General features: G+C 36.8%; 1 protein-coding gene across 1 annotated transcript in view; it reads left to right on the top strand.

Annotated features, from left to right (window-relative positions):
* The window catches only part of LOC120200555, an 82583-nt gene that overhangs the window by 31945 nt on the left and 26301 nt on the right, over positions 1-24337 (top strand). The window contains 14 exon segments of the mRNA XM_039201362.1: positions 14314-14427; positions 14505-14689; positions 14799-14907; positions 15422-15565; positions 15674-15958; positions 16143-16781; positions 16878-17069; positions 18077-18180; positions 18633-18922; positions 19022-19106; positions 19190-19528; positions 19699-20049; positions 20134-20623; positions 20833-20996. Coding sequence (XP_039057293.1) covers positions 14314-14427; positions 14505-14689; positions 14799-14907; positions 15422-15565; positions 15674-15958; positions 16143-16781; positions 16878-17069; positions 18077-18180; positions 18633-18922; positions 19022-19106; positions 19190-19528; positions 19699-20049; positions 20134-20623; positions 20833-20996 — 3491 coding nt within the window.

Here is a 24337-nt window from a genome sequence, read left to right as displayed (position 1 = left end):
GTGAGTCTATAGAGGTTGTGCACTATGCTGTCACCACAGCTCGTATAAATGCACCGAAGTGCCCGTAGAATTGCACCGAAGTGCCCGTAGAATTGCACCGAAGTGCCCGTAGAATTATGTCCATAAGGACCACGTAGAATTCCTTAAGACTCATATACATATACTATGGATCAAGTATGTGTCTTTCAAGACTTCACACAGGTTCCAAAGGATATACATATGTCCTAAAGAACCGAATAAACCCTCGACTCTTGGCATGCCAACTATACCACTAGCTCTCATGACACATAACATGGGCGTTATCATTTATTTCATTTCAAACATACACATACACTTGTAATTCACTTTCACATATCACGTATCACATATCTTCTTTTCATATGATCACATAGTCACGTAGTTCATTTACCCGTAGATCATTTCCATATAGTTCACATGTCACATATGTCATGTTTTCATATAATTTCTATCATTCTCACCAATCACCTTTATTCATATAAACATACCTATCATATCTTGTTCACATAAGATCATATACTTCATATAATATATCGAAACACCTAGAACACTTTCCCGTAGCTTATAGTCATAAGTTTTGTCTCGTAGCATATACTTGTTTTCACATATATATTTCCTATCAATTCTTATACCATAACATAATTCCTTTAACATACATAACATATCATGTAACATTATAATAGAAATACTTATAAGTCATATCACTTAGAGCACATATCTATACTTATAGTCACATTACTTATATCTTAATCTTATGCCTTCTCTTAGACCTATATATATTCACATGTTCAGGTAATCCACCATTTCATCACATAATTATGTATTCCTATAACTCATTTCATTTCATTTCATATATATATGTGTATATATATATATCCTCAAGATTTATCCTAATATAAATCATATAGCACTCTTATAATTCATATTCATATTCATCTATGTCAGACTTATAAACACATCTCACTTTTATTATTTCTTTATGTATAATCTAATATGTTTACTTAATTCAATTTCATATAACTCGTATAATATTCTCATATAACTTCACAAATTTCTATCATTCAACCTATGTGTTATAGCTTTACTTAAACATATGAATCTTTCCCCTCTAGCTTATCTTATATGTTCATCTTATCATTTATGTTCAAATCTCCTAGTTAGTGTACTATTCTCACTTCATCCTATAGATCAATATTATCCCGCTTATTTCACTTATCATATAATCATATAATTATATTTTACCATGATCACATAGTTTACATCTCATCTAATTCATAACCTTTCTTATGTAATTACTTATACTTTATCATCTAACACATAAAAGAACCAATCGATCCATATAATCAAGCATACATACATGCATATTCACCTCATGTCTTTAATCATGCATTCATGTGTAACACTTCAGGAAAATAGACTCATCGCAAGTCTTATTCCCATCGCACATCATATACTATCGAATATGCACTCACCTGGCCTCACTAGTCAATTCCCATCTCTTATCGTTCCCTTGATTGATCTTACTTGCCAAACGTTCCGGAATTGCTTTATGCGTAGAATCTACATAAACGTACATTTCGAGATCATCATTAGATACTACACCTTGCAATTGGATACTAGCAACTTAAACTAACTAATTAAACCCATATTCCCAATTTTCCTTTAGGGGGAATCGGTTCCCCCCCATGGGGGAATCGGTTCCCCTAAGACATACTGGAAATTCATATTTGCTTGAAGGGGTATCGGTTCCCCTTGAATGGGTACCGATTCCCCCTTGTCCAGAAATCATATTCAGCCCGAAAATCCTTCATTTTCAGCTCAACACATCATACTTCACTCCCTTTAATATTCCTAACTTTCATACACATATTTAAACTCATTTCTACTCCATAATCCCTTCTTTAAACTCAAAATTCTATCTTCCATATAAGATTCAAAAATCATACCAAAATTCCAATATGTTCTAATTCCAATTCTAACACTTCCTACCTCTTAATTTAATCCTTGACAAGTCAAATTCAACTTCACAATCTATTAACTCCTTCCATATCAAAAATTCACTTAAAAACTTATTTTTCTTAATTTCTCATAACTTGTTAATCTTTGAGGTTTAAGCCCCCTAAAGCTTTCCTTAATCTTTCTTAATATCCCAAGAGTCAAAACAAGCTTTAAAACGAAAGAATTAACCAACTAAAATTAAACTTACCTTTATGAAGTAACCCACGGGAAGAAGAAGGAAGAAGAATGTAGATACTTCCTTACCCATCAGCTTATCTCTTTAAATAAGAGATAATTATCTTTTACATAAAAGACCATAATACCCTTTCAATTCTTCCATAATTACCAAATAACCTTCAATATATATATATTCAAATAATCATTAATTCTTTCATTCTTCTACTTTAGTCACCAAATTCTGAAACTTTACAATTTGGTCACTAACCCGATATGAGGATGTTACAAATCTCCCCTCCTTTTTTAAAAAAATTCGTCCTCGAATTTTTCACTGAACAACTTAGTAAGAACATATCTTCCAATGTTTTTATGTTGCTTCCTTTACTTAATCTTTCTTTCTCTTAGTTCTTCAACTACCTTTTTCCTTTATACATACTTATCATGTTACTTATCATATAACCAATAGCATCAGTTCTTATCACTCAAAATCCTTAATCAATCAAATTCTTTATCAATCTTTAATTACCTTATAACCATACCAAACTTGTATTTCGTCATCATTTGACCAAAACACAACTTTAAATCTTCTTCAACGTGATTAAATCTATACTTCAAGGAGTCAAACAATATTTTCACATCACCTTGCACACTTGTCTTATTTCTATAATAAAATTGTCCTCTGTACTTCCATAGTCGTCGTATCTGATCCTTTAAATCAATCTCTTTCATTTCTTTATTCCTTATTCCTTATACATAAATCCTATATTTCCTTTCATGTTCCCATACTCTTGTCTTATCACTTATACTAATCTTTATGTACCAATCTTCATTGCATCCTCATTACTTTAATAACCCATTTCTTATTCATAACTTTATTCTTTATCATTCTTATACTTGTATTTTTCTTCCTGAAGATTCCATGCAAATACTTATCTCAGTTTCTACATCATAGCTATCTGCTCAGAATATACAATCATATTCAAATTCACATCATAATCAACTAACTCAACTTTACCTTTTCCTTCAATCTTATTATTCTATCACTTTTACTCTGACAGCTAGTCAATAATATATGTTCAATCTAGGGTACAAACCCTAATCCACCAAACACATACATCCTGTCAAATCGAAATTATCTTAAAAATTCACTTACTCAGCTTATCAATTTCACCTCTATTCTCTTATATCCCGAAATTTCTTTTATTCATACTCAACATTCTGACTTCCTGTGTCCTATAATCTGATCATCGATATACATATTCTCAAACTCTTCTTATCAATCCTCAGCTTTATTTAAATATACCAATTCTTTTCCTTTTTCCTTTACTATACCACCTTACTAGGATCCAAATATACAACTGTATCCAGATCCATTGCAGATCTGGTTATTATATCCTGAAATATCTTATAATCTTATAATTCCAGTACATTTTTATCACGTACTTTAGTTAGCCAATGCTAACTTTTCCCATCTTAACTGCAAACCCTTATCATAAACATACTCTTGTTTATGCACAATATTATCACTTCGTTCCAAACTCATAAGCTCTGACATATACATCTTATACGCTTGTCAATGATGTACTTATCCTTAAGTTATTCTATACGTACTCATCACGTCATTAGATCTTTTAACATTCTTATGGTGTTAAATGTAACACCGTTCACCATATTCCATCTTAATCACATAATAACTCTATATCATTTTTCCGATTTCAAACGATGAAAACTTTCTATCATCATTCAGATATGATTTCAGCTTTCTGAAATCAACTTTTGATCTTACTAGGCTTTTCCTGAGGTGTCCGCTCTTCATCTGCCTGGCCAGGGCAAGTGAATAGCTATCACCATCAGGAATATCACCTTTCACTTACTTCGAAATTATCACGATCGGATTTCTACTGTATTAAACCATTCTTATTTTATTAGCAAGACAACGTATTCCTTACACTATCAGATCAGAAATTTTCAATCTATGTTGGCATGTACACCTTTTATGACCTTTTGGACTTCGGTTTATGCCGAGAATCGGCTAAACCATAGCTCTGATACCATTAAATGTAACACCCCAACCCGTATCCGACCCGGATACGAGTCCGAAGTGTCACATTGACTTTTCAAACCTTGACTCTTAAGAAAAATCCCGGGAAATTTAAAACTTATTTAAAACAAAATACAGACTTTATCAGAGTGCTCGTACTTAATAACTTATTACATGCCAACACTTATACATAACCAAAAACATACTTTATCCAATATTTCTGATCTGATCTTTTGGTAAGGAAAACTGACCTGTCTTGCTCCGCATCCCTCCTTACTTTTCTCGAAACCTACGTGTGAAACAATCACACGCTAAGTCGAAGACTTAGTGAGGCATAACCACTTATAATGCACTTTAAAACATATATTGATACATGCATGTTCTGTTCTATCATGTTATAGAAATTCCAGGCATTTTTCATATCGTATAGAATCATATCAGATTAATCGCAGTAAATACATACATACACATAATTCATCATTCACATGTTATCACATAATCACATACTTTTTCAATCAAACACTATACACACAACATCATATCCTTTCTATAGCATTTATCATACCACTAACTTATATTTGTTCATATCTCTGGATTAGCCCATGTACATATGTGAGAACTATCGATATGTGAGTCTATAGAGGTTGTGCACTATGCTGTCACCACAGCTCGTATAAATGCACCGAAGTGCCCGTAGAATGCACCGAAGTGCCCGTAGAATTGCACCGAAGTGCCCGTAGAATTATGTCCATAAGGACCACGTAGAATTCCTTAAGACTCATATACATATACTATGGATCAAGTATGTGTCTTTCAAGACTTCACACAGGTTCCAAAGGATATACATATGTCCTAAAGAACCGAATAAACCCTCGACTCTTGGCATGCCAACTATACCACTAGCTCTCATGAACATAACATGGGCGTTATCATTTATTTCATTTCAAACATACACATACACTTGTAATTCACTTTACATATCACGTATCACATATCTTCTTTTCATATGATCACATAGTCACGTAGTTCATTTACCCGTAGATCATTTCCATATAGTTCACATGTCACATATGTCATGTTTTCATATAATTTCTATCATTTCTCACCCAATCACCTTTATTCATATAAACATACCTATCATATCTTGTTCACATAAGATCATATACTTCATATAATATATCGAAACACCTAGAACACTTTCCCGTAGCTTATAGTCATAAGTTTTGTCTCGTAGCATATACTTGTTTTCACATATATATTTCCTATCAATCTTATACCATAACATAATTCCTTTAACATACATAACATATCATGTAACATTATAATAGAAATACTATAAGTCATATCACTTAGAGCACATATCTATACTTATAGTCACATTACTTATATCTTAATCTTATGCCTTCTCTTAGACCTATATATATTCACATGTTCAGGTAATCCACCATTTCATCACATAATTATGTATTCCTATAACTCATTCATTTCATTTCATATCTATATATGTGTATATATATATCCTCAAGATTTATCCTAATATAAATCATATAGCACTCTTATAATTCATATTCATATTCATCTATGTCAGACTTATAAACACATCTCACTTTTATTATTTCTTTATGTATAATCTAATATGTTTACTTAATTCAATTTCATATAACTCGTATAATATTCTCATATAACTCACAAATTTCTATCATTCAACCTATGTGTTATAGCTTTACTTAAACATATGAATCTTTCCCCTCTAGCTTATCTTATATGTTCATCTTATCATTATGTTCAAATCTCCTAGTTAGTGTACTATTCTCACTTCATCCTATAGATCAATATTATCCCGCTTATTTCACTTATCATATAATCATATAATTATATTTACCATGATCACATAGTTTACATCTCATCTAATTCATAACCTTTCTTATGTAATTACTTATACTTTATCATCTAACACATAAAAGAACCAATCGATCCATATAATCAAGCATACATACATGCATATTCACCTCATGTCTTTAATCATGCATTCATGTGTAACACTTCAGGAAAATAGACTCATCGCAAGTCTTATTCCCATCGCACATCATATACTATCGAATATGCACTCACCTGGCCTCACTAGTCAATTCCCATCTCTTATCGTTCCCTGATTGATCTTACTTGCCAAACGTTCCGGAATTGCTTTATGCGTAGAATCTACATAAACGTACATTTCGAGATCATCATTAGATACTACACCTTGCAATTGGATACTAGCAACTTAAACTAACTAATTAAACCCATATTCCAATTTTCCTTTAGGGGGAATCGGTTCCCCCCCATGGGGGAATCGGTTCCCCTAAGAATACTGGAAATTCATATTTGCTTGAAGGGGTATCGGTTCCCCTTGAATGGGTACCGATTCCCCTTGTCCAGAAATCATATTTCAGCCCGAAAATCCTTCATTTTCAGCTCAACACATCATACTTCACTCCCTTTAATATTCCTAACTTTCATACACATATTTAAACTCATTTCTACTCCATAATCCCTTCTTTAAACTCAAAATTCTATCTTCCATATAAGATTCAAAAATCATACCAAAATTCCAATATGTTCTAATTCCAATTCTAACACTTCCTACCTCTTAATTTAATCCTTGACAAGTCAAATTCAACTTCACAATCTATTAACTCCTTCCATATCAAAAATTCACTTAAAAACTTATTTTTCTTAATTTCTCATAACTTGTTAATCTTTGAGGTTTAAGCCCCCTAAAGCTTTCCTTAATCTTTCTTAATATCCCAAGAGTCAAAACAAGCTTTAAAACGAAAGAATTAACCAACTAAAATTAAACTTACCTTTATGAAGTAACCCACGGGAAGAAGAAGGAAGAAGAATGTAGATACTTCCTTACCCATCAGCTTATCTCTTTAAATAAGAGATAATTATCTTTTACATAAAAAGACCATAATACCCTTTCAATTCTTCCATAATTACCAAATAACCTTCAATATATATATATATTCAAATAATCATTAATTCTTTCATTCTTCTACTTTAGTCACCAAATTCTGAAACTTTACAATTTGGTCACTAACCCGATATTGAGGATGTTACAAATCCAGTGGAGGAGGAATCCAGCAGACCACACTACTGTCCAAAACCTTAGAGTCTGAAAAGTTGTTAGCCACAGAGGGGTCCCCAATTAAGAAATCAACCTGAGTTGAAAAAAGTGGATACTTGGCTACAAACCACTTAGCTACTCTGAATCGAACCGTGAAAAACAAAGAGATACTGTCCAACTTTCCTTTGTCGAAGATGATCTCATTCCTTAACTTCCAAATGGACCAAAAAACTGCCCCTGGAATAAACTTCCATATAGCAGAATATGGCCTCAATTCGGCCCATGAACTGAGTAAATTAGGAGGGTCTTGCGGCAGAGCAAGCCGAATACCCCAATACCCAATAGTTTTTCATCCATAGTTCCCAAGATACAGGACAATGAATAAATAGATGCTGAATAGATTCAACCCCTTGATTACACAACGGGCAGAGAATGTTCTCCCCTAAATCAACCCCCTTCTCAACAACTCCACTCTCACAACTACTTTTTGATGTGACAATTGCCAAAGGAAAGTCTCCACTCGAGGAGGAACTAAACCCTGCCAGACGACTTTTTCCCACTGAACTGAGTCCTTAAGAGGAACAGACAGAGCATTCCTGCATGCTTTAACAGAAAACTGCCCATCACCCGAACCAACCCACAACAAACGGTCTTCCAAAGGCTCCATTAGTTTAATATTTTTTATGGTGTCCAACAACTCAACGAACTGTTCAACCTCCCTATCACAAAGGTTCCTCCTGGTCTTGATATTCCAAACCCATCCAGACAAATCGAAACTCCCAAAATCAGCTACCTTACCCAATTTATCTGAAGAAAGGGCATTTATTCTAGGAAACCGAAGTTTTAAAGGGAAAACCCCTATCCACGTATCACTCCAAAAAGAAATAGATTTACCATTACCTTTTGAAGCTTAGCATGAGATCTAAGGCAACCTCCAATGGCATCCTCCTTTAAATAGTTATTTACAATTCCCCTCCATATCCAAGAGTCTTTACGAAAGCAAGCTCTATTAATATCCATGGATTGACAGCTCACATTGTGTTTGCTGCATAATAGTTTCTTCCACATCGAATTCTTGTCATTGGCAAACTTCCAAACCCACTTGCCCAATAACGCTCGATTTGTAACCTTCAAATCCACCACTACCAATCCTCCTCCACTCAACGGCTTGCATACATAGTCCCAGCGCACCCAGTGCATTCTCTTCTTGTCGCCCCTACTCCCCTATAAAAAATCCGATATCAATGAATTTAACCTCTGACAAATAGAAGAAGGCATCTTAAAAATAGAAAGGTAAAAAATAGGTAAGGATGACAACACCGACTTTATTAATACCAATCTACCAGCCATAGATAAAGAAGCAACTTTCCAACCCGCCAATTTCTTATTAACGTTGACAATAACCGGATCCCATAACTTATCCGAATTCGTTTTCGCCCCCAAAGGAAGGCCTAAGTATTCCGTGGGAAATGAACTAATAGAACAACCAATCTCCTTAGCCCAATCTTCAAGGATGTCACTCTCCACATTAATTCCGAAAAGTTTACTTTTGGCTAAGTTTAGATGGAGCCCCGTCATTAAGCTGAAAATCCTCAAAATTCTTCTAACATTCTTAATCTGCGTAATTGATGCTCGGCAAAAAATAATCAAGTCATCTGCAAACTGAAGATGGGACAAAGAGAATGAATTTTGATTTCTACCAAAGGAGAAACCTTCGAACAGACCCAAATCCACTGCTTTAGTCAACATCCTATGAAGTAATTCCCCGACCAAATTGAACAAAAGAGGAGAAAGGCTACACCCTTGCCTCAAGCCTTTAGCAATAGAAAACTCCTTAGTAGGAGACCCATTCACTAGAACCGAAATAGAAGCGCTAGAGATACATTGTGAGATCCAAGAACACCACCTCTCTCCAAACCCCATCTCCTTCATTAGCCTTTGAAGAATCTGCCATTCAATAGTATCGTAAGCTCTATTGAAATCCACTTTGAAAACATCCCCTTTAAGTCCTTGCTTCCTCCAAAAATCAATTCCTTCATTAGCTAAATATGCACAGTCCAACAATTGTCTACCCGGAATAAAAGCGAACTGAGACGGACTAATGATATCCTTGATACAAGAAATAAGTCTTTTTGATAGAACTTTTGAGAGGATTTTGTACAAGCTGCCCACAAGACTAATGGGTCTATAATCTTCAATGCTCTCGGGAGTACCTTTCTTAGGAATCAAGGTTATAAACGCATGATTGACTCCATGCTCCCATGACTTACCTTGATAGAAATCAGAGAAAAACTCCATGATCTTCTCCTTAAGATTTTCCCAATATTTCTTATAAAAACCCATGGTAAAACCATCCGAGCCAGGGGCTTTTGCACTATCCGAAGAAGAGATTACTTGCCACACTTCTTGCTCAGAGAATTCCACCTCCAAAGATGTACTCTGAATTGCAGAAAGTTGTGCAAAATCCATATTTAGGTACTCAACCTCCATTGCTGAATTAGTGTTGTAAGCCTTCTTGAAGAAATTGAACACACTGCTTCTAATTTTTCCCGAGTCCGAGATAAATTCTCCCTTAATTTTCAATGAATGAATAGTGTTGATCCTGTTTCTTGTCAAAGCACTCAAGTGAAAGAACCTCGTATTTCTGTCCCCATCCTTGATCCACCTACTCCTGGACTTCTGACACCAAATGCTCTCCTCATTCCTTAATAGCCTCCACAACTCCTTTTTACATTCTACCATCTGATCCCACTCCCCTTTGGACAAGATTCCACCTTGCGACTTCCTTTCCCAATTCTCTATCTTCCCTTCAAGAACCGAAATGGAGTCTGACAGCCCAACATTGCTGATTCCAGGCCAACTTCTAATCTGGTTTTTAGCGTTCTGAAGCATTCTGAAAATTCCCCCAAAATTCCTCTTATTCTTCTCAACTGCCACAAGATTAACCACAAAATCATCAAAGCCTTGCTCCTGTAAAAGATAATTGAAGAATCTAAAAGGTTTTGGGCCCCAATTTATACAAACATCTTCCAGCAAAACCGGTTTATGATCAGACATAGAGATCGAAAGAAGTCTCTGTGAAATCTTAGGAAAACAGTTGAGAAAACTGTCACTTAACAAGAACCGATCAAGCCTAACCCATGTTGAATCTTCTCTAAAACTACTCCATGTAAAAGACTCTCCTGACATGGGCAGATCAATGAGCTTAGCTCTCTGCACAAATGTTCTGAAAATATTTAAAGTATGTCAGTTCTGAGCTTTCCCTAGCTTTTCTTCCGGATCAATATACGCATTAAAATCCCCCCTATACAAACTGGTAAATTCAACGAAACTACAAAACACAACTCCCCAAAAAAATCCTCATTTTCGTCTTCAATAGCCGAGCCGTATAAATACGAACTCTTTTTGATCATTCAAAAAATACCCCACCAATGCCAAAAACCTGCTGTGTACATGCTGATTGGTGACTTTGAACATATTCTCATTCCACATACTAATCAAACCACCCTTAGACCCCTGTGCTGGAGACAACTTCACTCCCTTCAACATACTCCCTCCTAACCTCCTTAGAATATACTCCTTACAATGTTCTAGCTTGGATTCGTGAATAAACACCAGAACTGGTTTGACCTTCTTTACAAGCCTAGCGACAGAAGCGATCTTCTCCCTCCTCCCTAAACCTCTAATGTTCCACGAAAGAATTCTTAAATTCAGCATACAAATGTATCACTCCCAAACGCCCCAATCAAACCCATCCAACCGAAAAACCTAACCATCATATCCATCATCCTTTACAACCTCCGAACCATTCTCAAGGCAAATAATCTTTTCAATAAATTTCTCCTTCCCATCCTTGAAAGAGATGCCTAACATCAGACATACTTCCCAAATGGCCATAGCTTCCTCCACCAGCTTAGAAAAAAGAGGAGAGTAGGCTGTTTGAATATTAACCAACTCCAAGGCTTGATAAATTAAACCTCTTCTATTCTTTCTGCGAACTCTTCCTAACTTTGGAGATGAAAACGCATCAGGTGCCGCACACTCTGACACTACTGCCGACGGCTGTTGTAATATTCTGCAATTTGATCCCTTCTGTTCTTGAATCGTATTAGCCTCTGAACCAATAAAATCAGCTTCTTTACACGAATTTAGCCATATTTTCTTGTTCCTTGACCTTTTATAAACTCTAGCATATTGACCTCTTTTCTTTCTCCCATCCTACGTTGATCGAATAGTCATACAAGCAGACACAGGAAATCCCCTCTTCCACCTCTTAACACTCTTTACACTTACCTCCTTGTTTTCCTCCTGCACCAATTGACTTACCACTTCAATCTCCATTCTATTTTCTTCGACTACCTGGACACCCTCACCTGCTTTTCCAATTAAATCGCAGCTATCCACCTGTACTAAATCATGAAGAGACTGAAACTTGTTATTCTCTCCTACATCATCCCACCTCACCTTAACCGCCGGCCCAGCAGGAATAATTTTAGTAACTGGTGAAAAGGAATCCCAGTTTGAATCAGATTGGGCTGAGCAGCTCGGATCCACCACTGCTCTCAGCCCAAGACCCGCATATTCCATATTAAAAACTGGCTCCACTTCACATTCCAGATTCCCTGACAGCCCATCACTATTGGATTTCGTGTGGGACGTCTTTTCAGGGAACTGTTCCCCACCTTCCTTAATCCCCCCACTTTCTAAATTTCTTTGTCTCCACGTGTTCCCCTCTGTCCCCACTACCACTGCTGACAATCCCCGAATGCCTACTTCCTTCCCTGAACTACTACCATCATCAGACCTCTTCTGCAACTTTTCTCCGATTATAGCCGGGGGTGTATAATAACTTCCCCCCAAAGTAATTTTGACCTTAAAAGATCTTCCATAAGACCATACAATAATGGATTCTTGAATGTCATAAGGACTTGCAACCCTCATCTACAGTCTCGCCGATGAGAGATCCTCTTTATTTCTGGTCTCATCCAATATACAAACAAGGTCTCCCCACCTTCCTGCTAATCTTTCCAGGAATAGTTCATTCCAGCAAAGAAGTGGTAGCCATACTAACTCTACCAAACCATACGCCATTGGAACACCTTCATCACTCAACACTGGAGATAACCATTGAAACCAGGAAAACATTTTGTCACGGTACTCCGACCACGCCTTACCGAAATCTTCATTTGACTTGAACATAACAATGACAACATTCCCTACGAAACCCCAACTTACTATCTTTACCTGAAATCCCTCCTTTACGAATGCCTCCTTCACCATGTCCAGCTGCATGGAATATTTGACTACCCCTGTTAATGAATACTTCACCCAGCCATAATCATCCGTAGGAATGTGCATATCCCATACATTCCTAACTCCATTTGCTTTCACAGACTGACCTCCTTCTCTCTCCACTAGTTCAAACTCCATGTTCTTCGCGCTATCCCCCTTCAGCACTTCCTCGTACGATCTGCCATTCCTCAGACTACTCGCTCTTTCCGTTTGCATCTGTTGCCTACCTTTGACCCCTGTGCCTGATTTGATACCTTCCGGTTGACGTTTATACCCCACTATACCTCTTCTCCTATTCTTCTTGTACTTTGCCACCCCCACTGTCACTCGCTTCCCATCAATCAGAGTTCCATTCACATTCTGAACTGCTCTATTGCAACTTTCCTCTAACGCAAATTGCACAAAAGCAAACGTGGACGATTTGTAGTTCGGTTTAAAAATAAAATTTGGAATATAAACCTTGACTATTCTGCCATACTGGATGAAAATCTCTCTAAAGCTCACTTCTAGAAACTCTCTTACTAAGGTTGTCAACAAAGACAGTCCATTCCTCATCTGAGGAGGGACTCCCATATGCACTCGCTCCGTTTCTCTCTCTAACTATCTCTCTCATTAAAAAAAATCTCTATTGGTCTGTAATCTTCAATACCTTCAGGATTTAGTTTTTTAGGAATCAAAGTAATGAAAGCATGATTGACCCCATGTTCCCAACTCCTCCCTCTGTGAAAGTCATCCACAAACTTCATTAAATGATCCTTCAGTACAAGCCAGAATTTTTTTAAAAAACCCATCATGAAACCGTCTGGACCCGGGGCTTTGGAACTGTCCGAATGAAACACTGCTTCCCAAACTTCCTGTTCTGAAAATTGTACCTCAAGTCCATTCTTCTGCTCCTCTGATAATGTCATAAAATTAAGATTAATATCCTCTACCTCTAGCGTATCTTTTGAACTGTAATTCTCCTTAAAATACTCAAAGACAGTTTTTCAGCTTATCCGGATCAGAATTTCTTCATCAGCCACTCTCAAAGCCGAAATTGAATTCATTCTATTTCTATTCATTGTTGTTAAATGGAAAAACTTTGTATTCCTATCCTCTTCCTTGATTCACTTCAGTCTTGATCTTTGTAACCAAATACTCTCTTCCCTCCTGTGCAACTTCCACAATTCGTTTCTGGACAGAATCAACAAATCCCTTTCTTGAATGGAAATCCCTCCTTGTAACTTCAATTCCAGACCATTTATCTTGCCTTCTAGTTGAGAAATTTCTTCAGAAATTTCCTTTTGACTCGTAAATGGCCTATCCCTGATCTTCTGTTTTGTTCCTTGAAGTAAAGAAAATATACCCCATCGACCATTATCCTTCTTCACCTTAGACGGTGAATTTTCAACCAACTCAACAAACCCCTCTTCCTCTAACAAGCAGTTGAATAATCGAAAAGGTTTAGGTCCCCAATTGTTGCATTCTTCTATTAACACCACGGGATTATGGTCCGAAAGGGATTTTGATAACATTTTCTGAATCACATTAGGAAATTGATTTAGGAATGAACCACTGATAATAAACCGATCAAGCCTTACCCAAGTAGGAGACTCTCTATTGTTGCACCAAGTATGTTTGAGTTTAGTTTATAATGTTTGAAATGTTTAATCATTGTTATCTTTTTGCTGTTGTGAAGCTGGTTTTTACTTCATTCAACAGTGATGATGAAGATTACCAAGGTTATGAATATAGCCTGTTTGGCCAACTTTCTGAAGTACGCGTTGTTTACTTGAATCGCTTTGTGCAGGAGGTAATGTAACTCTTAATTCTTAGCAATTACTTAGTGCAGTTTCTGTTATCTCATGTATTTCAAATTTGATAATGTAGGTTATTAGTTACTTTATGGGTCTTGTTCCCAACGATTCAAAAAGTGTAGTCAAATTTAAAGATCAAGTTTCAAACTCGGAGAAGTGGTTCACCACTAGTGAAATTGAAGGATCACCAGCTTTAAGGTTGGATATTTCACTAAGGAAACCTATAATTTTGATGCCTCGCAAGACAGACAGCCTCGAGTACGTTGATTCTGGAATACAGCTTTACTCAAGTTTACTTTGTTTTCTGCCTATGTGTGCTATCTTTATTTTTGTCATTGATCATGACATGTTAAAATTAACTTGGCAGTTATCTGAAGCTTGATGTCGTTCATATTACGGTTCAGAATACCTTCCAATGGTTATGTGGCACTAAAAGTGACTTGAATGCTGTCCATTTTGATATAATGACAATCAAGGTGAGGATCGTGACTGGAATTTACATGATAGGCCAACTTGGTAGATTTAAGAAATTGGAATAAAAGTGTCACAGAAACATTTATTGTGTCTCCCTTTAACTTGGATATCATGAACTCTTCTTAAAGCTATAATTTGTTTGAGGCTTTTCTTTGTACTTTATTTGACTTACTCCAACAATGTTCAACATTTCCTTGGAAGTTGTGTATTTTTTTTACAGATTATTGTATAAAAAGGATAATCAATCAATTATCTATTGCTAATTTTGATGGGTAATGATACATGTTGCACCAATTTTGTCCAAATATTCCCTTCTAGACTGGGATTAATTTGTTTAATAAGTTCAAGGTTGGCCTATGAATTTCGTAAATAAGATGTTTCTAGATGCACCAATTAATTATCACCACATCACATGGGACCAATTTGATTTGATCAATGATTTAATTCAACTATTAACCTGGCTAACTTCGTCTTTCTTATGCATTTTTTTACTCTGTTTTTCCTAATGGGATGCAGATTGAGGATATCAATTTAAATGTTGGTACTGAATCAGTTTTAAGTGAAAGTATTATTAAGGATGTCAAAGGGGTTTCTATTGTCATCCGGAGGTCTCTTCGAGACTTAATGCATCAAGTACCAAGTATTGAAGCTGCCATCAAGGTAACACACCGTGTGTTTATGTGCTGGTACAGCAACCAAAATGCTTTGTTGTCTTCTTGACGTTTATATGATGAGAAGAGTTATATCTTTCTTTGACATGATTTTCAGATAGAGGAACTGAAAGCAGAGTTGACGAACAGGGAGTACATGATTATTACTGAGTGTGCATTGTCTAATATATCTGAGACTCCGCATATTGTGCCACCATTAAGCAGTGATTTTCTGAAATCATCATTGGACGCTGTAGAAGATGTTATTCCTGAAAGTGGTGTTGAGCCTAGGACTCCAAATGGTGAAACTTGGACTGTCATGAAGGTCTCAGTTGTCATCAATCTTGTTGAAATGGGCTTATATGTTGGGGAAGAATGGCGTTCACCTCTGGCCACTGTGCAGGTAAGTTTCAATTTTCTACATTTTTTTGTTACAGTCTGTAGTTCTATCATTTCATTTGTTCTTTCTGATGAATGTTGAGTTTTAAAGCTTTCAAAGTGAATAAGACATCTGGCTTTTAAGTTAATTGTTCATGCTATAGTAAATTGTTTGCACGTCCTGGTTGTTTTTCCTCTTTGTCATGCAGGCAAGTGATGCCTGGCTTCTCTACATGTCTAATACTTTAGACGAAGGTATTCTATCAGCAAGTCTTAAGGGTTTCACTGTGATTGATAACCGTGTGGGAACCAGAGAAGAGTTTAAGTTGGCAATAGCAATGCCAAAGAACCCTCTATTTTCTGTTGCTAATACCAATGACCAGAACATATCCAATGCAAACAATACAAAAGAGAATTATATCAAACCACGTCCTACGATGCTTCTTGTTGATGCGAAATTTAGTAAATTGTCAACATCTGTTTCCGTTTGTATCCAGAAGCCTCAGTTGCTTGTAGCACTTGATTTTCTGCTGGCACTTGTCGAGTTCTTTGTTCCAACAGTTGGCACCATGATGACAAATGAAGAAGATAAGAAGTCCTTGCATATGGCAGATGCTATTATTCTAGATAAACCAACATACGCACAGCCATCTGCTCAGTTCTCACTCTCTCCTTTGAAACCTTTAGTTGCTGATGATGAAAAGTTCGATCATTTTATTTATGATGGTAATGGTGGAGTATTGCATTTAAAAGATAGGGAAGGAGTTGATCTTGCTGCACCTAGTAATGAGGCTTTGATATATGTGGGAAATGGGAAAAAGTTGCAATTTAAGAATGTTCTTATCAAGGTATATGTTTTGAACACATCTTTTTTTGTTTGTCGTAATGAATGAACATCTTTTCTGAGAATGGACTAATCCTTAACTACCATTATCTTGGTGCAGAATGGGCATTATTTAGATTCATGTATTTCCCTGGGAACCAACAGTGGCTACTGTGCTTCGAAGGATGATCTGGTCTACTTAGAGGGAGGAGAGGAAGATCTTGAAGTGGATACTTCAAGGGAAATTGCTAATCACATCACACCTCAAAATGCCGTTGTTGACAGATCTGCAGAGTTTATCATTGAGTTTCAGGTTGTTTGGTTGGTTGTTTCTTTCCCTTTTTGTTTATTTATATTTTGGATTTCCATTTGTGTTTTCTAGTTTTTGTTCATAAAGCTAGCTAGTTATCAAGGTGTGTTTTGGTCAATGATTTGCCGGAAACCGAAAGGATATTCCTGTTTTCAGTTGGTTGGTAGAAAAGCCACTAGATTTCACTTTATTTTAGTGGCAAGGATGAAGTGGGTTTTGGATAGAGATCCTAGGCTTTCGAGGTATGGTGCCCTCTTTATCCGCCAAAAAGGGTGTGGTTGAAACCATATGTGGTATGGTTCTTGGCATATTTCTTGGTGCTTCCGTTAACGTTTCAAAAGTTACCAAATCAACATGTTGCAATCTTTGAGCCGCCAGGCTTGTGTATAGATGAACTGTTTATTGGTTTCAATGTGATAAATCCGAGTACTATTCAGAGATGAAGCTAAGGGGGCCAAGCAGGTGTCCTGGCTTCTCCCCTTAAATATAAGGTCTTCATTTATGTTTCATATGTATTTGAAAGAAAGGTAAAATTGCAGTCACCACCACCCCCCCCCCCCAAAAAAAAGTTTCATAACTTTTTGGATTACTATGCTATCTTGACTAGATTATATATACTCATAAGACTTATCTTTCTAATCATAAAAGACACCTGAAAAAATGAGATGACGACGACTAACATGGCCGCTTCTGGCATAATGATACCATGATGTTGGTTGCAACTATTGCAAAGCATGACTGAATGTGTATCTTGCTATTGTTTATGATTGACTATGAATCATCTTCATTGTCGAAGTCTAAATGCTGACTTGCGTTTGTGTACTGTAATTGATGTCAAGGCTTCCAATGAAGTGATCATATGTTATTGTTCCCCCTGCTCACATATGCTTCACATGTTATATTCTGAATGTGACATGATTGCTATCAGTTATGATTGATTTAAAGTGACATTTAATCTCTATGACATTAAAATTTCGATAGGTGCCCATGAATAATTTTACCTTGTGCAGGCAATTGGTCCAGAACTGACCTTTTATAATGCATCAAAAGATGTGGGAGAATCTTCAGTCTTGTCTAACAAACTTTTGCATACCCAGTTGGATGCTTTTGGAAGGTGGTTCTTTTTTACTTTTCTCATCTTCAATCACAAGCCTTATGTTTATTTCTTCTCAATGCTCAATGCAGACTCTACTTCATTCTCTCTATAGATTTGTTTTTATTCTAAAGTCTGAACTATAGTGCATATTCAATGTTCATATTTGATAACCATTTTTTTCAATATAAATTATGTTAAATCCCTTTATTCTCAGAAGATAATAGCATGATCATTGTATGATTTTTGGTGTATAAAATTTGTAGCTGGTATAATTTTCATGATCAAATGGTGGTTGAAATTTGAATGCTTGTAAGCACTTCTTAAAGTGTTCAGACATCAAAATAGAATTTTTAGTTTCCTTCGATATCAAATGTAGAGCAAGAGTAATGTGGCCTAGGAATGAAGCTTTAACTTGTAATGAACTCTTGACAATATGACAGTAGATATTCTGATACCACATACTTCTGCAGGCTTATTCTGAAAGGTGATACTGTTGAGATGACTTCAAATGCTCTTGGCTTGACAATGGAGAGTAATGGAGTCAGAATTTTGGAGCCTTTTGACACCTCCATTAAGTATTCTAATGCATCTGGAAAGACAAATATTCATTTATCTGTTTCAGACATATTCATGAATTTTTCATTCAGCATCCTTAGACTGTTTTTAGCTGTTGAAGAAGATATTTTGGCCTTTCTAAGGAGAACGTCAAGGGAAATGACTGTCTGTTGTTCCCAGTTCGACAGAGTTGGAACAATTAGAAGTATGCCCATTTCTTTTTCTCTTCTTAAATCCAATGTTGAACGAACTGAATTTGTTTGAAGTTTCACATGGTGACTTATTGCCTTAGCGTGCTTTACAGATCCCAACAATGACCAGATATATGCCTTTTGGAGAGCTCGTGCACCTGTTGGCTTTGCTGTTCTTGGCGACTATTTGACACCATTGTCGGTGGACTCTTAACTATGCCTTTTTTTAAAGTTATTGTACTTCTCTTTGTACTTTGATACTGATGGGCTTCACATGACAGGGACAAACCACCTACAAAAGGAGTTCTTGCTGTAAACACCAACTATGTGCCAGTCAAGAGACCCACATCCTTTAAACAAATTTGGCCGCCTTTAGATTCTGGAGGCATCTCTGATGAATTTGAACTCGATTCCAAAACATTGTCAAATGGGGTGCTTGGTGAGGGAGAAATCTGCTGTTCTGTTTGGTTCCCTGAAGCACCTGAAGGTTATGTTGCATTAGGTTGTGTGGTTTCCCCTGGGAAGTTGCAACCACCACCATCTTCAATTTTCTGCATCTTGAATTCTTGTGTTTCTCCTTGTTCACTCAGGGACTGCATTACCACCAGTGATACCAGTCGGTATGTTTAATAATAAATCTTCTTTCTATCATGAATTCAGTTACCTGTATATCCTAATGGGCACATGTTTTTTATTTATTTTTGATGGATTGCTAGTACTGTTATGTTAACAAATTTCCTAATGAAGTTACTTCCAATATGCTACTTGTGTATTGCGAATATCCATGCAGTCTGGCATTTTGGCGCGTGGATAATTCTCTTGGGACCTTCTTGCCAGCAGAACCAACGAATCTTAGTTTGCTAGCTAGACCATATGAATTACGCCATGTAATTATTATGTCTCCTGAAGTATACCCAAAAGCATCTAGAAGTTCAGATATCCAAACTGCTGTATCTGGTCGCATCAGCAATCAACAGTCAGATCATTCAATTGTTGTAAATTCTGGTCGGCGGTTTGAAGCTGTTGCTAGTTTTAGGTTGGTGTGGTGGAATAGAAATTCAAGCTCAAGGAAGAAACTATCCATATGGCGTCCATTGGTTCCCCAAGGAATGGTGTATTTTGGCGATATTGCTGTTCAAGGGTTCGTGATATTTAATAATGGATTGATTTTGGATGTGTTGTATAATTTATAAACATTGATGATTGCTAATTTTTTGTGTGTCAGGTACGAGCCTCCAAATACATGCATTGTTCTTCATGATGCTGAAGATGAAGATCTTTTCAAAGCACCTTCAGGCTTCCAGCCAGTTGGACAGATAAAGAAACAGAGAGGAATGGAGAGTGTCTCTTTTTGGTTGCCTCAAGCCCCTCCAGGTTATGTTTCGTTAGGTTGTATTGCATCTAAGGGGACACCAAAGCAACAAGATTTTTGCACATTAAGATGCATGCGGAGTGATATGGTAACTGGTGATCAATTTTTGGAAGAAAGTGTTTTGGACCCAACAGATGCCAAGTTTGGCACAGTACCATTTAGCATCTGGGTTGTTGCTAATGACTTGGGGACTTTTTTTGTCCGTGCTGGATCCAGAAAACCTCCAAGAAGGTTTGCTCTAAAGCTAGCAGATCCATATTTGCACAGTGGTTCAGATGATACTGTCATTGATGCTGAAATAAGGACCTTTTCTGCTGCCCTTTTTGATGACTATGGTGGCCTGGTAGGTTATTTTATTTGAAGTTCCTCTATGGTAGCTTGGTGATCTATGGTTCTTTTTAGCTCTGAAAATGTTTAAGCCCAAACCCTTCCAGTTTCCAATAAATAAGTTTCTCACGTTGTAATTGGACTTGCCAAAGTATTAACCACCACTATCTGTGATAAATTTACTTCTGGTTTAATTCAAACGGTTATATACGTGACATGATGCAGGTGGTTCCATTGTTCAATATATCATTGAGTGGAATCGCATTCAGTTTACATGGAAGACCTGAGTACTCAAATTCTACTGTTAGCTTCTCTTTGGCTGCCAGGTCATATAATGATAAATACGAATCATGGGAACCGATTGTCGAGCCAATGGATGGGTTTTTAAGGTAATTTTTCTTATGATGCATCTAGTGATCTAACCAAATGTAATACCATAGTTAGCATCACTCGGCTGTCTGGCATGTTTAGTTAACTTATCCAAAAAAATATAGTTTTTGGACTGTGTTTTAGCTCTCTTGTGGTGAATAAGATATAAGTGATAGTCCATTCTAGATTCTGTAAGTTCATTCTATTAAATTTTGAGTTTTCTAGCTTGATCTCCTTTGCTCCAATCATAAAAGGCTTCTAAACAACAAATGAGACTTTTTTTTTGATAGGAATAGGAGGTCTCATTAAAAACCTCCCTCTTAGTGGACCTTATCCGTAAGGTAAGGCCCAACTAACGGAAGGAGGAAAAGAGTACTTCAATTTATTAATGAAAGCCAAGTTACATAAGACTTAAAAACACTTTTACATACAACATGAGTCTAATAAATGAGACTTCTACACGGCTGATTCTGACAATAAGTAACTGCCAGCAAATAAGAGCTCCAATACGTCATGAGTCTAATAAATGGTTCGCTTCCCACTGGAGCGAACTGGATAGCTTTCATTGATAATATGAGTTCTTTAACCACCATGGTAAGGTCATTAAGGTTTTCATCCCCTTGTCAACAAGAGACCCAAATACAGGGATGTAACTATTGCTTTCATTTTTTTTGCGAGATAGAAAGATCTGCTCTACCTTGTTGACCAGGCAAACAATGCCTTGATCTATGGGAAGAGAATTTCGGCAGGGGTAGCAAAGTATCAAAAGGGCTTTTTTTTTTGATAAAAAAGGCCTCATTAAAAACCCCCTTCATACCCTACATGTTATAATATAAACATAACATGAAGGGCATAGGAAGAAGGAAAAGAGTGCCTCTAACTTTTATTAACGAGAACCATAATACACCTCCACACCTACATGACTAACTACTAACAATATAACCTTTAAGCCACAACTGTGGATACATAACGCACCCTAACAACTCCCTTAAAAAACAGCCAAGATATAACACCTCTAACCACAATAGAAACCCAAAAATCAACCTATACCAGCTTTTGCTAATTCATCCGCTTCCCAATTTGCAGCTCTCGGAATATGCCTTGTAATAATACCCTTCATTTCCACACGAGTAGCTATATCCGTCACCAATGATTTTTTTTTATAGGAATAGGAAGCCTCGTTAAAAACCTCCCTCATAGTTGACCCTTTCCTAATAGAAAGGATCAAGTAGTGGAGGGAGGAAAAGAGTGCCTCATTTTATTACCAAACCGGAATTACATAAGACTTAACAATACAACAGATGATTTTACATTAGACTTAACAACTTCAACTACTTCAAGAACCTACAGCCATAGAAAAATAAACTATAACTAAAACATACAATCAACCGATCCCCTGCTTTGCTAAACTATCTGCCTCCCCATTATAAAACCTTGGAATTAACCTAATTAAAACCACCTTTTCAGAAAGGATCAACAAAATTTCTTTAACAAGAGGCAACATGAAAACTGGTGCCAAAGACGGGGTGTGAATCCACTCCACTGCTGACTTACAATCACTCTCAACAACCAATCTACTGGCAGCAGAACAACTTGAAGCTAGAAAAATTTCGATGCCTCTTTTAATAGCCTTTAACTCTGCAACTGGTGGGGGACCTTGACCAATATTCCCTGAAAAAGTCAAAAGAGTGCAGCAATTCCAGTCCCTTAAAATGCCTCCAATACCTCCAATCGAGTCATTTAACTTCACAGCTCCATCAACATTCATCTTTAAGAAATCAACAGGTGGAGGAAGCCAACCAATAACAGAATGATCCTTAGGTTTAGGAACAGAAATACCATCAGCAAGTGATGGATCCCCAATTAGCAGATCTTCCTGAATAGGGAATTTAGGATACTTGGCTAGGAACCATTTAGATAACCTAAATCTCACAAGGAAAAAGAGAGACAGCCTATCAAGGTTTAAACCTTCAAACACAATCGCATTCCTTGCTTTCCAAATAGACCAAAAAATGACTCCCGGGATAAACTTCCAAATCAATGAATTCAACCTCAAACTCTCCCACGAATTAAGTAAGGAAGGAGGGTCCTGTGGTAGCACAATAGACAAGTCCCAGAAGCTTGCCAATTTATTCCATAGTTCCCAAACTACAAAACACGAAATGAATAAGTGTTGCACAGATTCCTCATGTTCCTTGCAGAAAGGACATAGAATATCTTCTTCTAAGGACATTCCTCTTTTCACTAACTCCATTTTAACTGCAACTTTCTGGTGAGCTAACTGCCATAGGAAAGCTTCTACACGAGGCAGAGACAAACCCAACCACACCCCTTTTGATCACAAATCAATACCCCCAACTTCCTTACCAAGAGCTTTCCTGCACGATTTTACTGAGAATAACCCATCACCACTTGCAGACCAAGAGAGAAAATCTTCAACCGAATCAGTGAGTTTTATTTCCTTTAATTTCATCATCAAATCCAACCATTGTTCCAATTTCCAATCAGACAAATTCCTCCTAGTAATAATGTTCCACTGCCAACCATTCAACTCAAAGCTTCCAAAATCAACAACCTTACCCTATTTGTTAGTAGAGAGTGCAAAAATTCTAGGGAAAAGAATTTTTAAAGGAACCTCATCCACCCATGGATCAGTCCAAAAAGATATGGACTTACCATTGCCTACTTGCAACTTCAAAAATGATCTAAGACACTCACCCGCCGAATCATTCTTCAAAAAATTATTAGCAATACTTCTCAAATTCCAAGAAGATTTTGGAGAAATGACCTTACTAATAGACATAGTATTACTACTAATATTTTGCTTACTACATAACACTCTTTTCCATATGGATTCCTTTTCATTTGCGAACTTCCACACCCATTTCCCCAATAATGCCCGATTAGAAACATTCAAGTCAAGAACCCCAAGGCCACCACTGTTCATTGGTTTGCAAACTGTACCCCAACTAACCCAGTGGATCTTCCTTTTATCCGCACTGTCACCCCATAAAAATCTGGCCATTAAGGAGTTTAATTTATTCCCAACTTTGCAAGGCATTTTAAAGAAAGATATTAGAGCATTAGTCGAATCTGATTCCAAAATAATCCTCTGGCTTGGACTATAACCAACTTCCTCAGTAAGAATCAACCCTCTTTTGATCGCCAAAAGCTCTGCAAGTAAAGGAGGACCTCCCCCTACCTTCTTTGAAAACGACCCAAGCACCGAACCACTCCCATCCCTAATCAATCCACCAATTCCCCCCTTATCCCAACCTTTGACCATTGCACCATCAACATTTACTTTTAAAAAACCTTCCAGAGGAGGACTCCAACTAGAAGGAGGAGGAGTCCTCTTATT

Source organism: Hibiscus syriacus, unplaced genomic scaffold (assembly GCF_006381635.1).
Source record: "Hibiscus syriacus cultivar Baekdansim isolate YM2019G1 unplaced genomic scaffold, ASM638163v2 tig00006172_pilon, whole genome shotgun sequence".
Lineage (NCBI taxonomy): Eukaryota > Viridiplantae > Streptophyta > Magnoliopsida > Malvales > Malvaceae > Hibiscus > Hibiscus syriacus.
The sequence above is the reverse complement of the archived record's forward strand: the minus strand, read 5'-3'. Positions and strand labels throughout refer to the sequence as shown.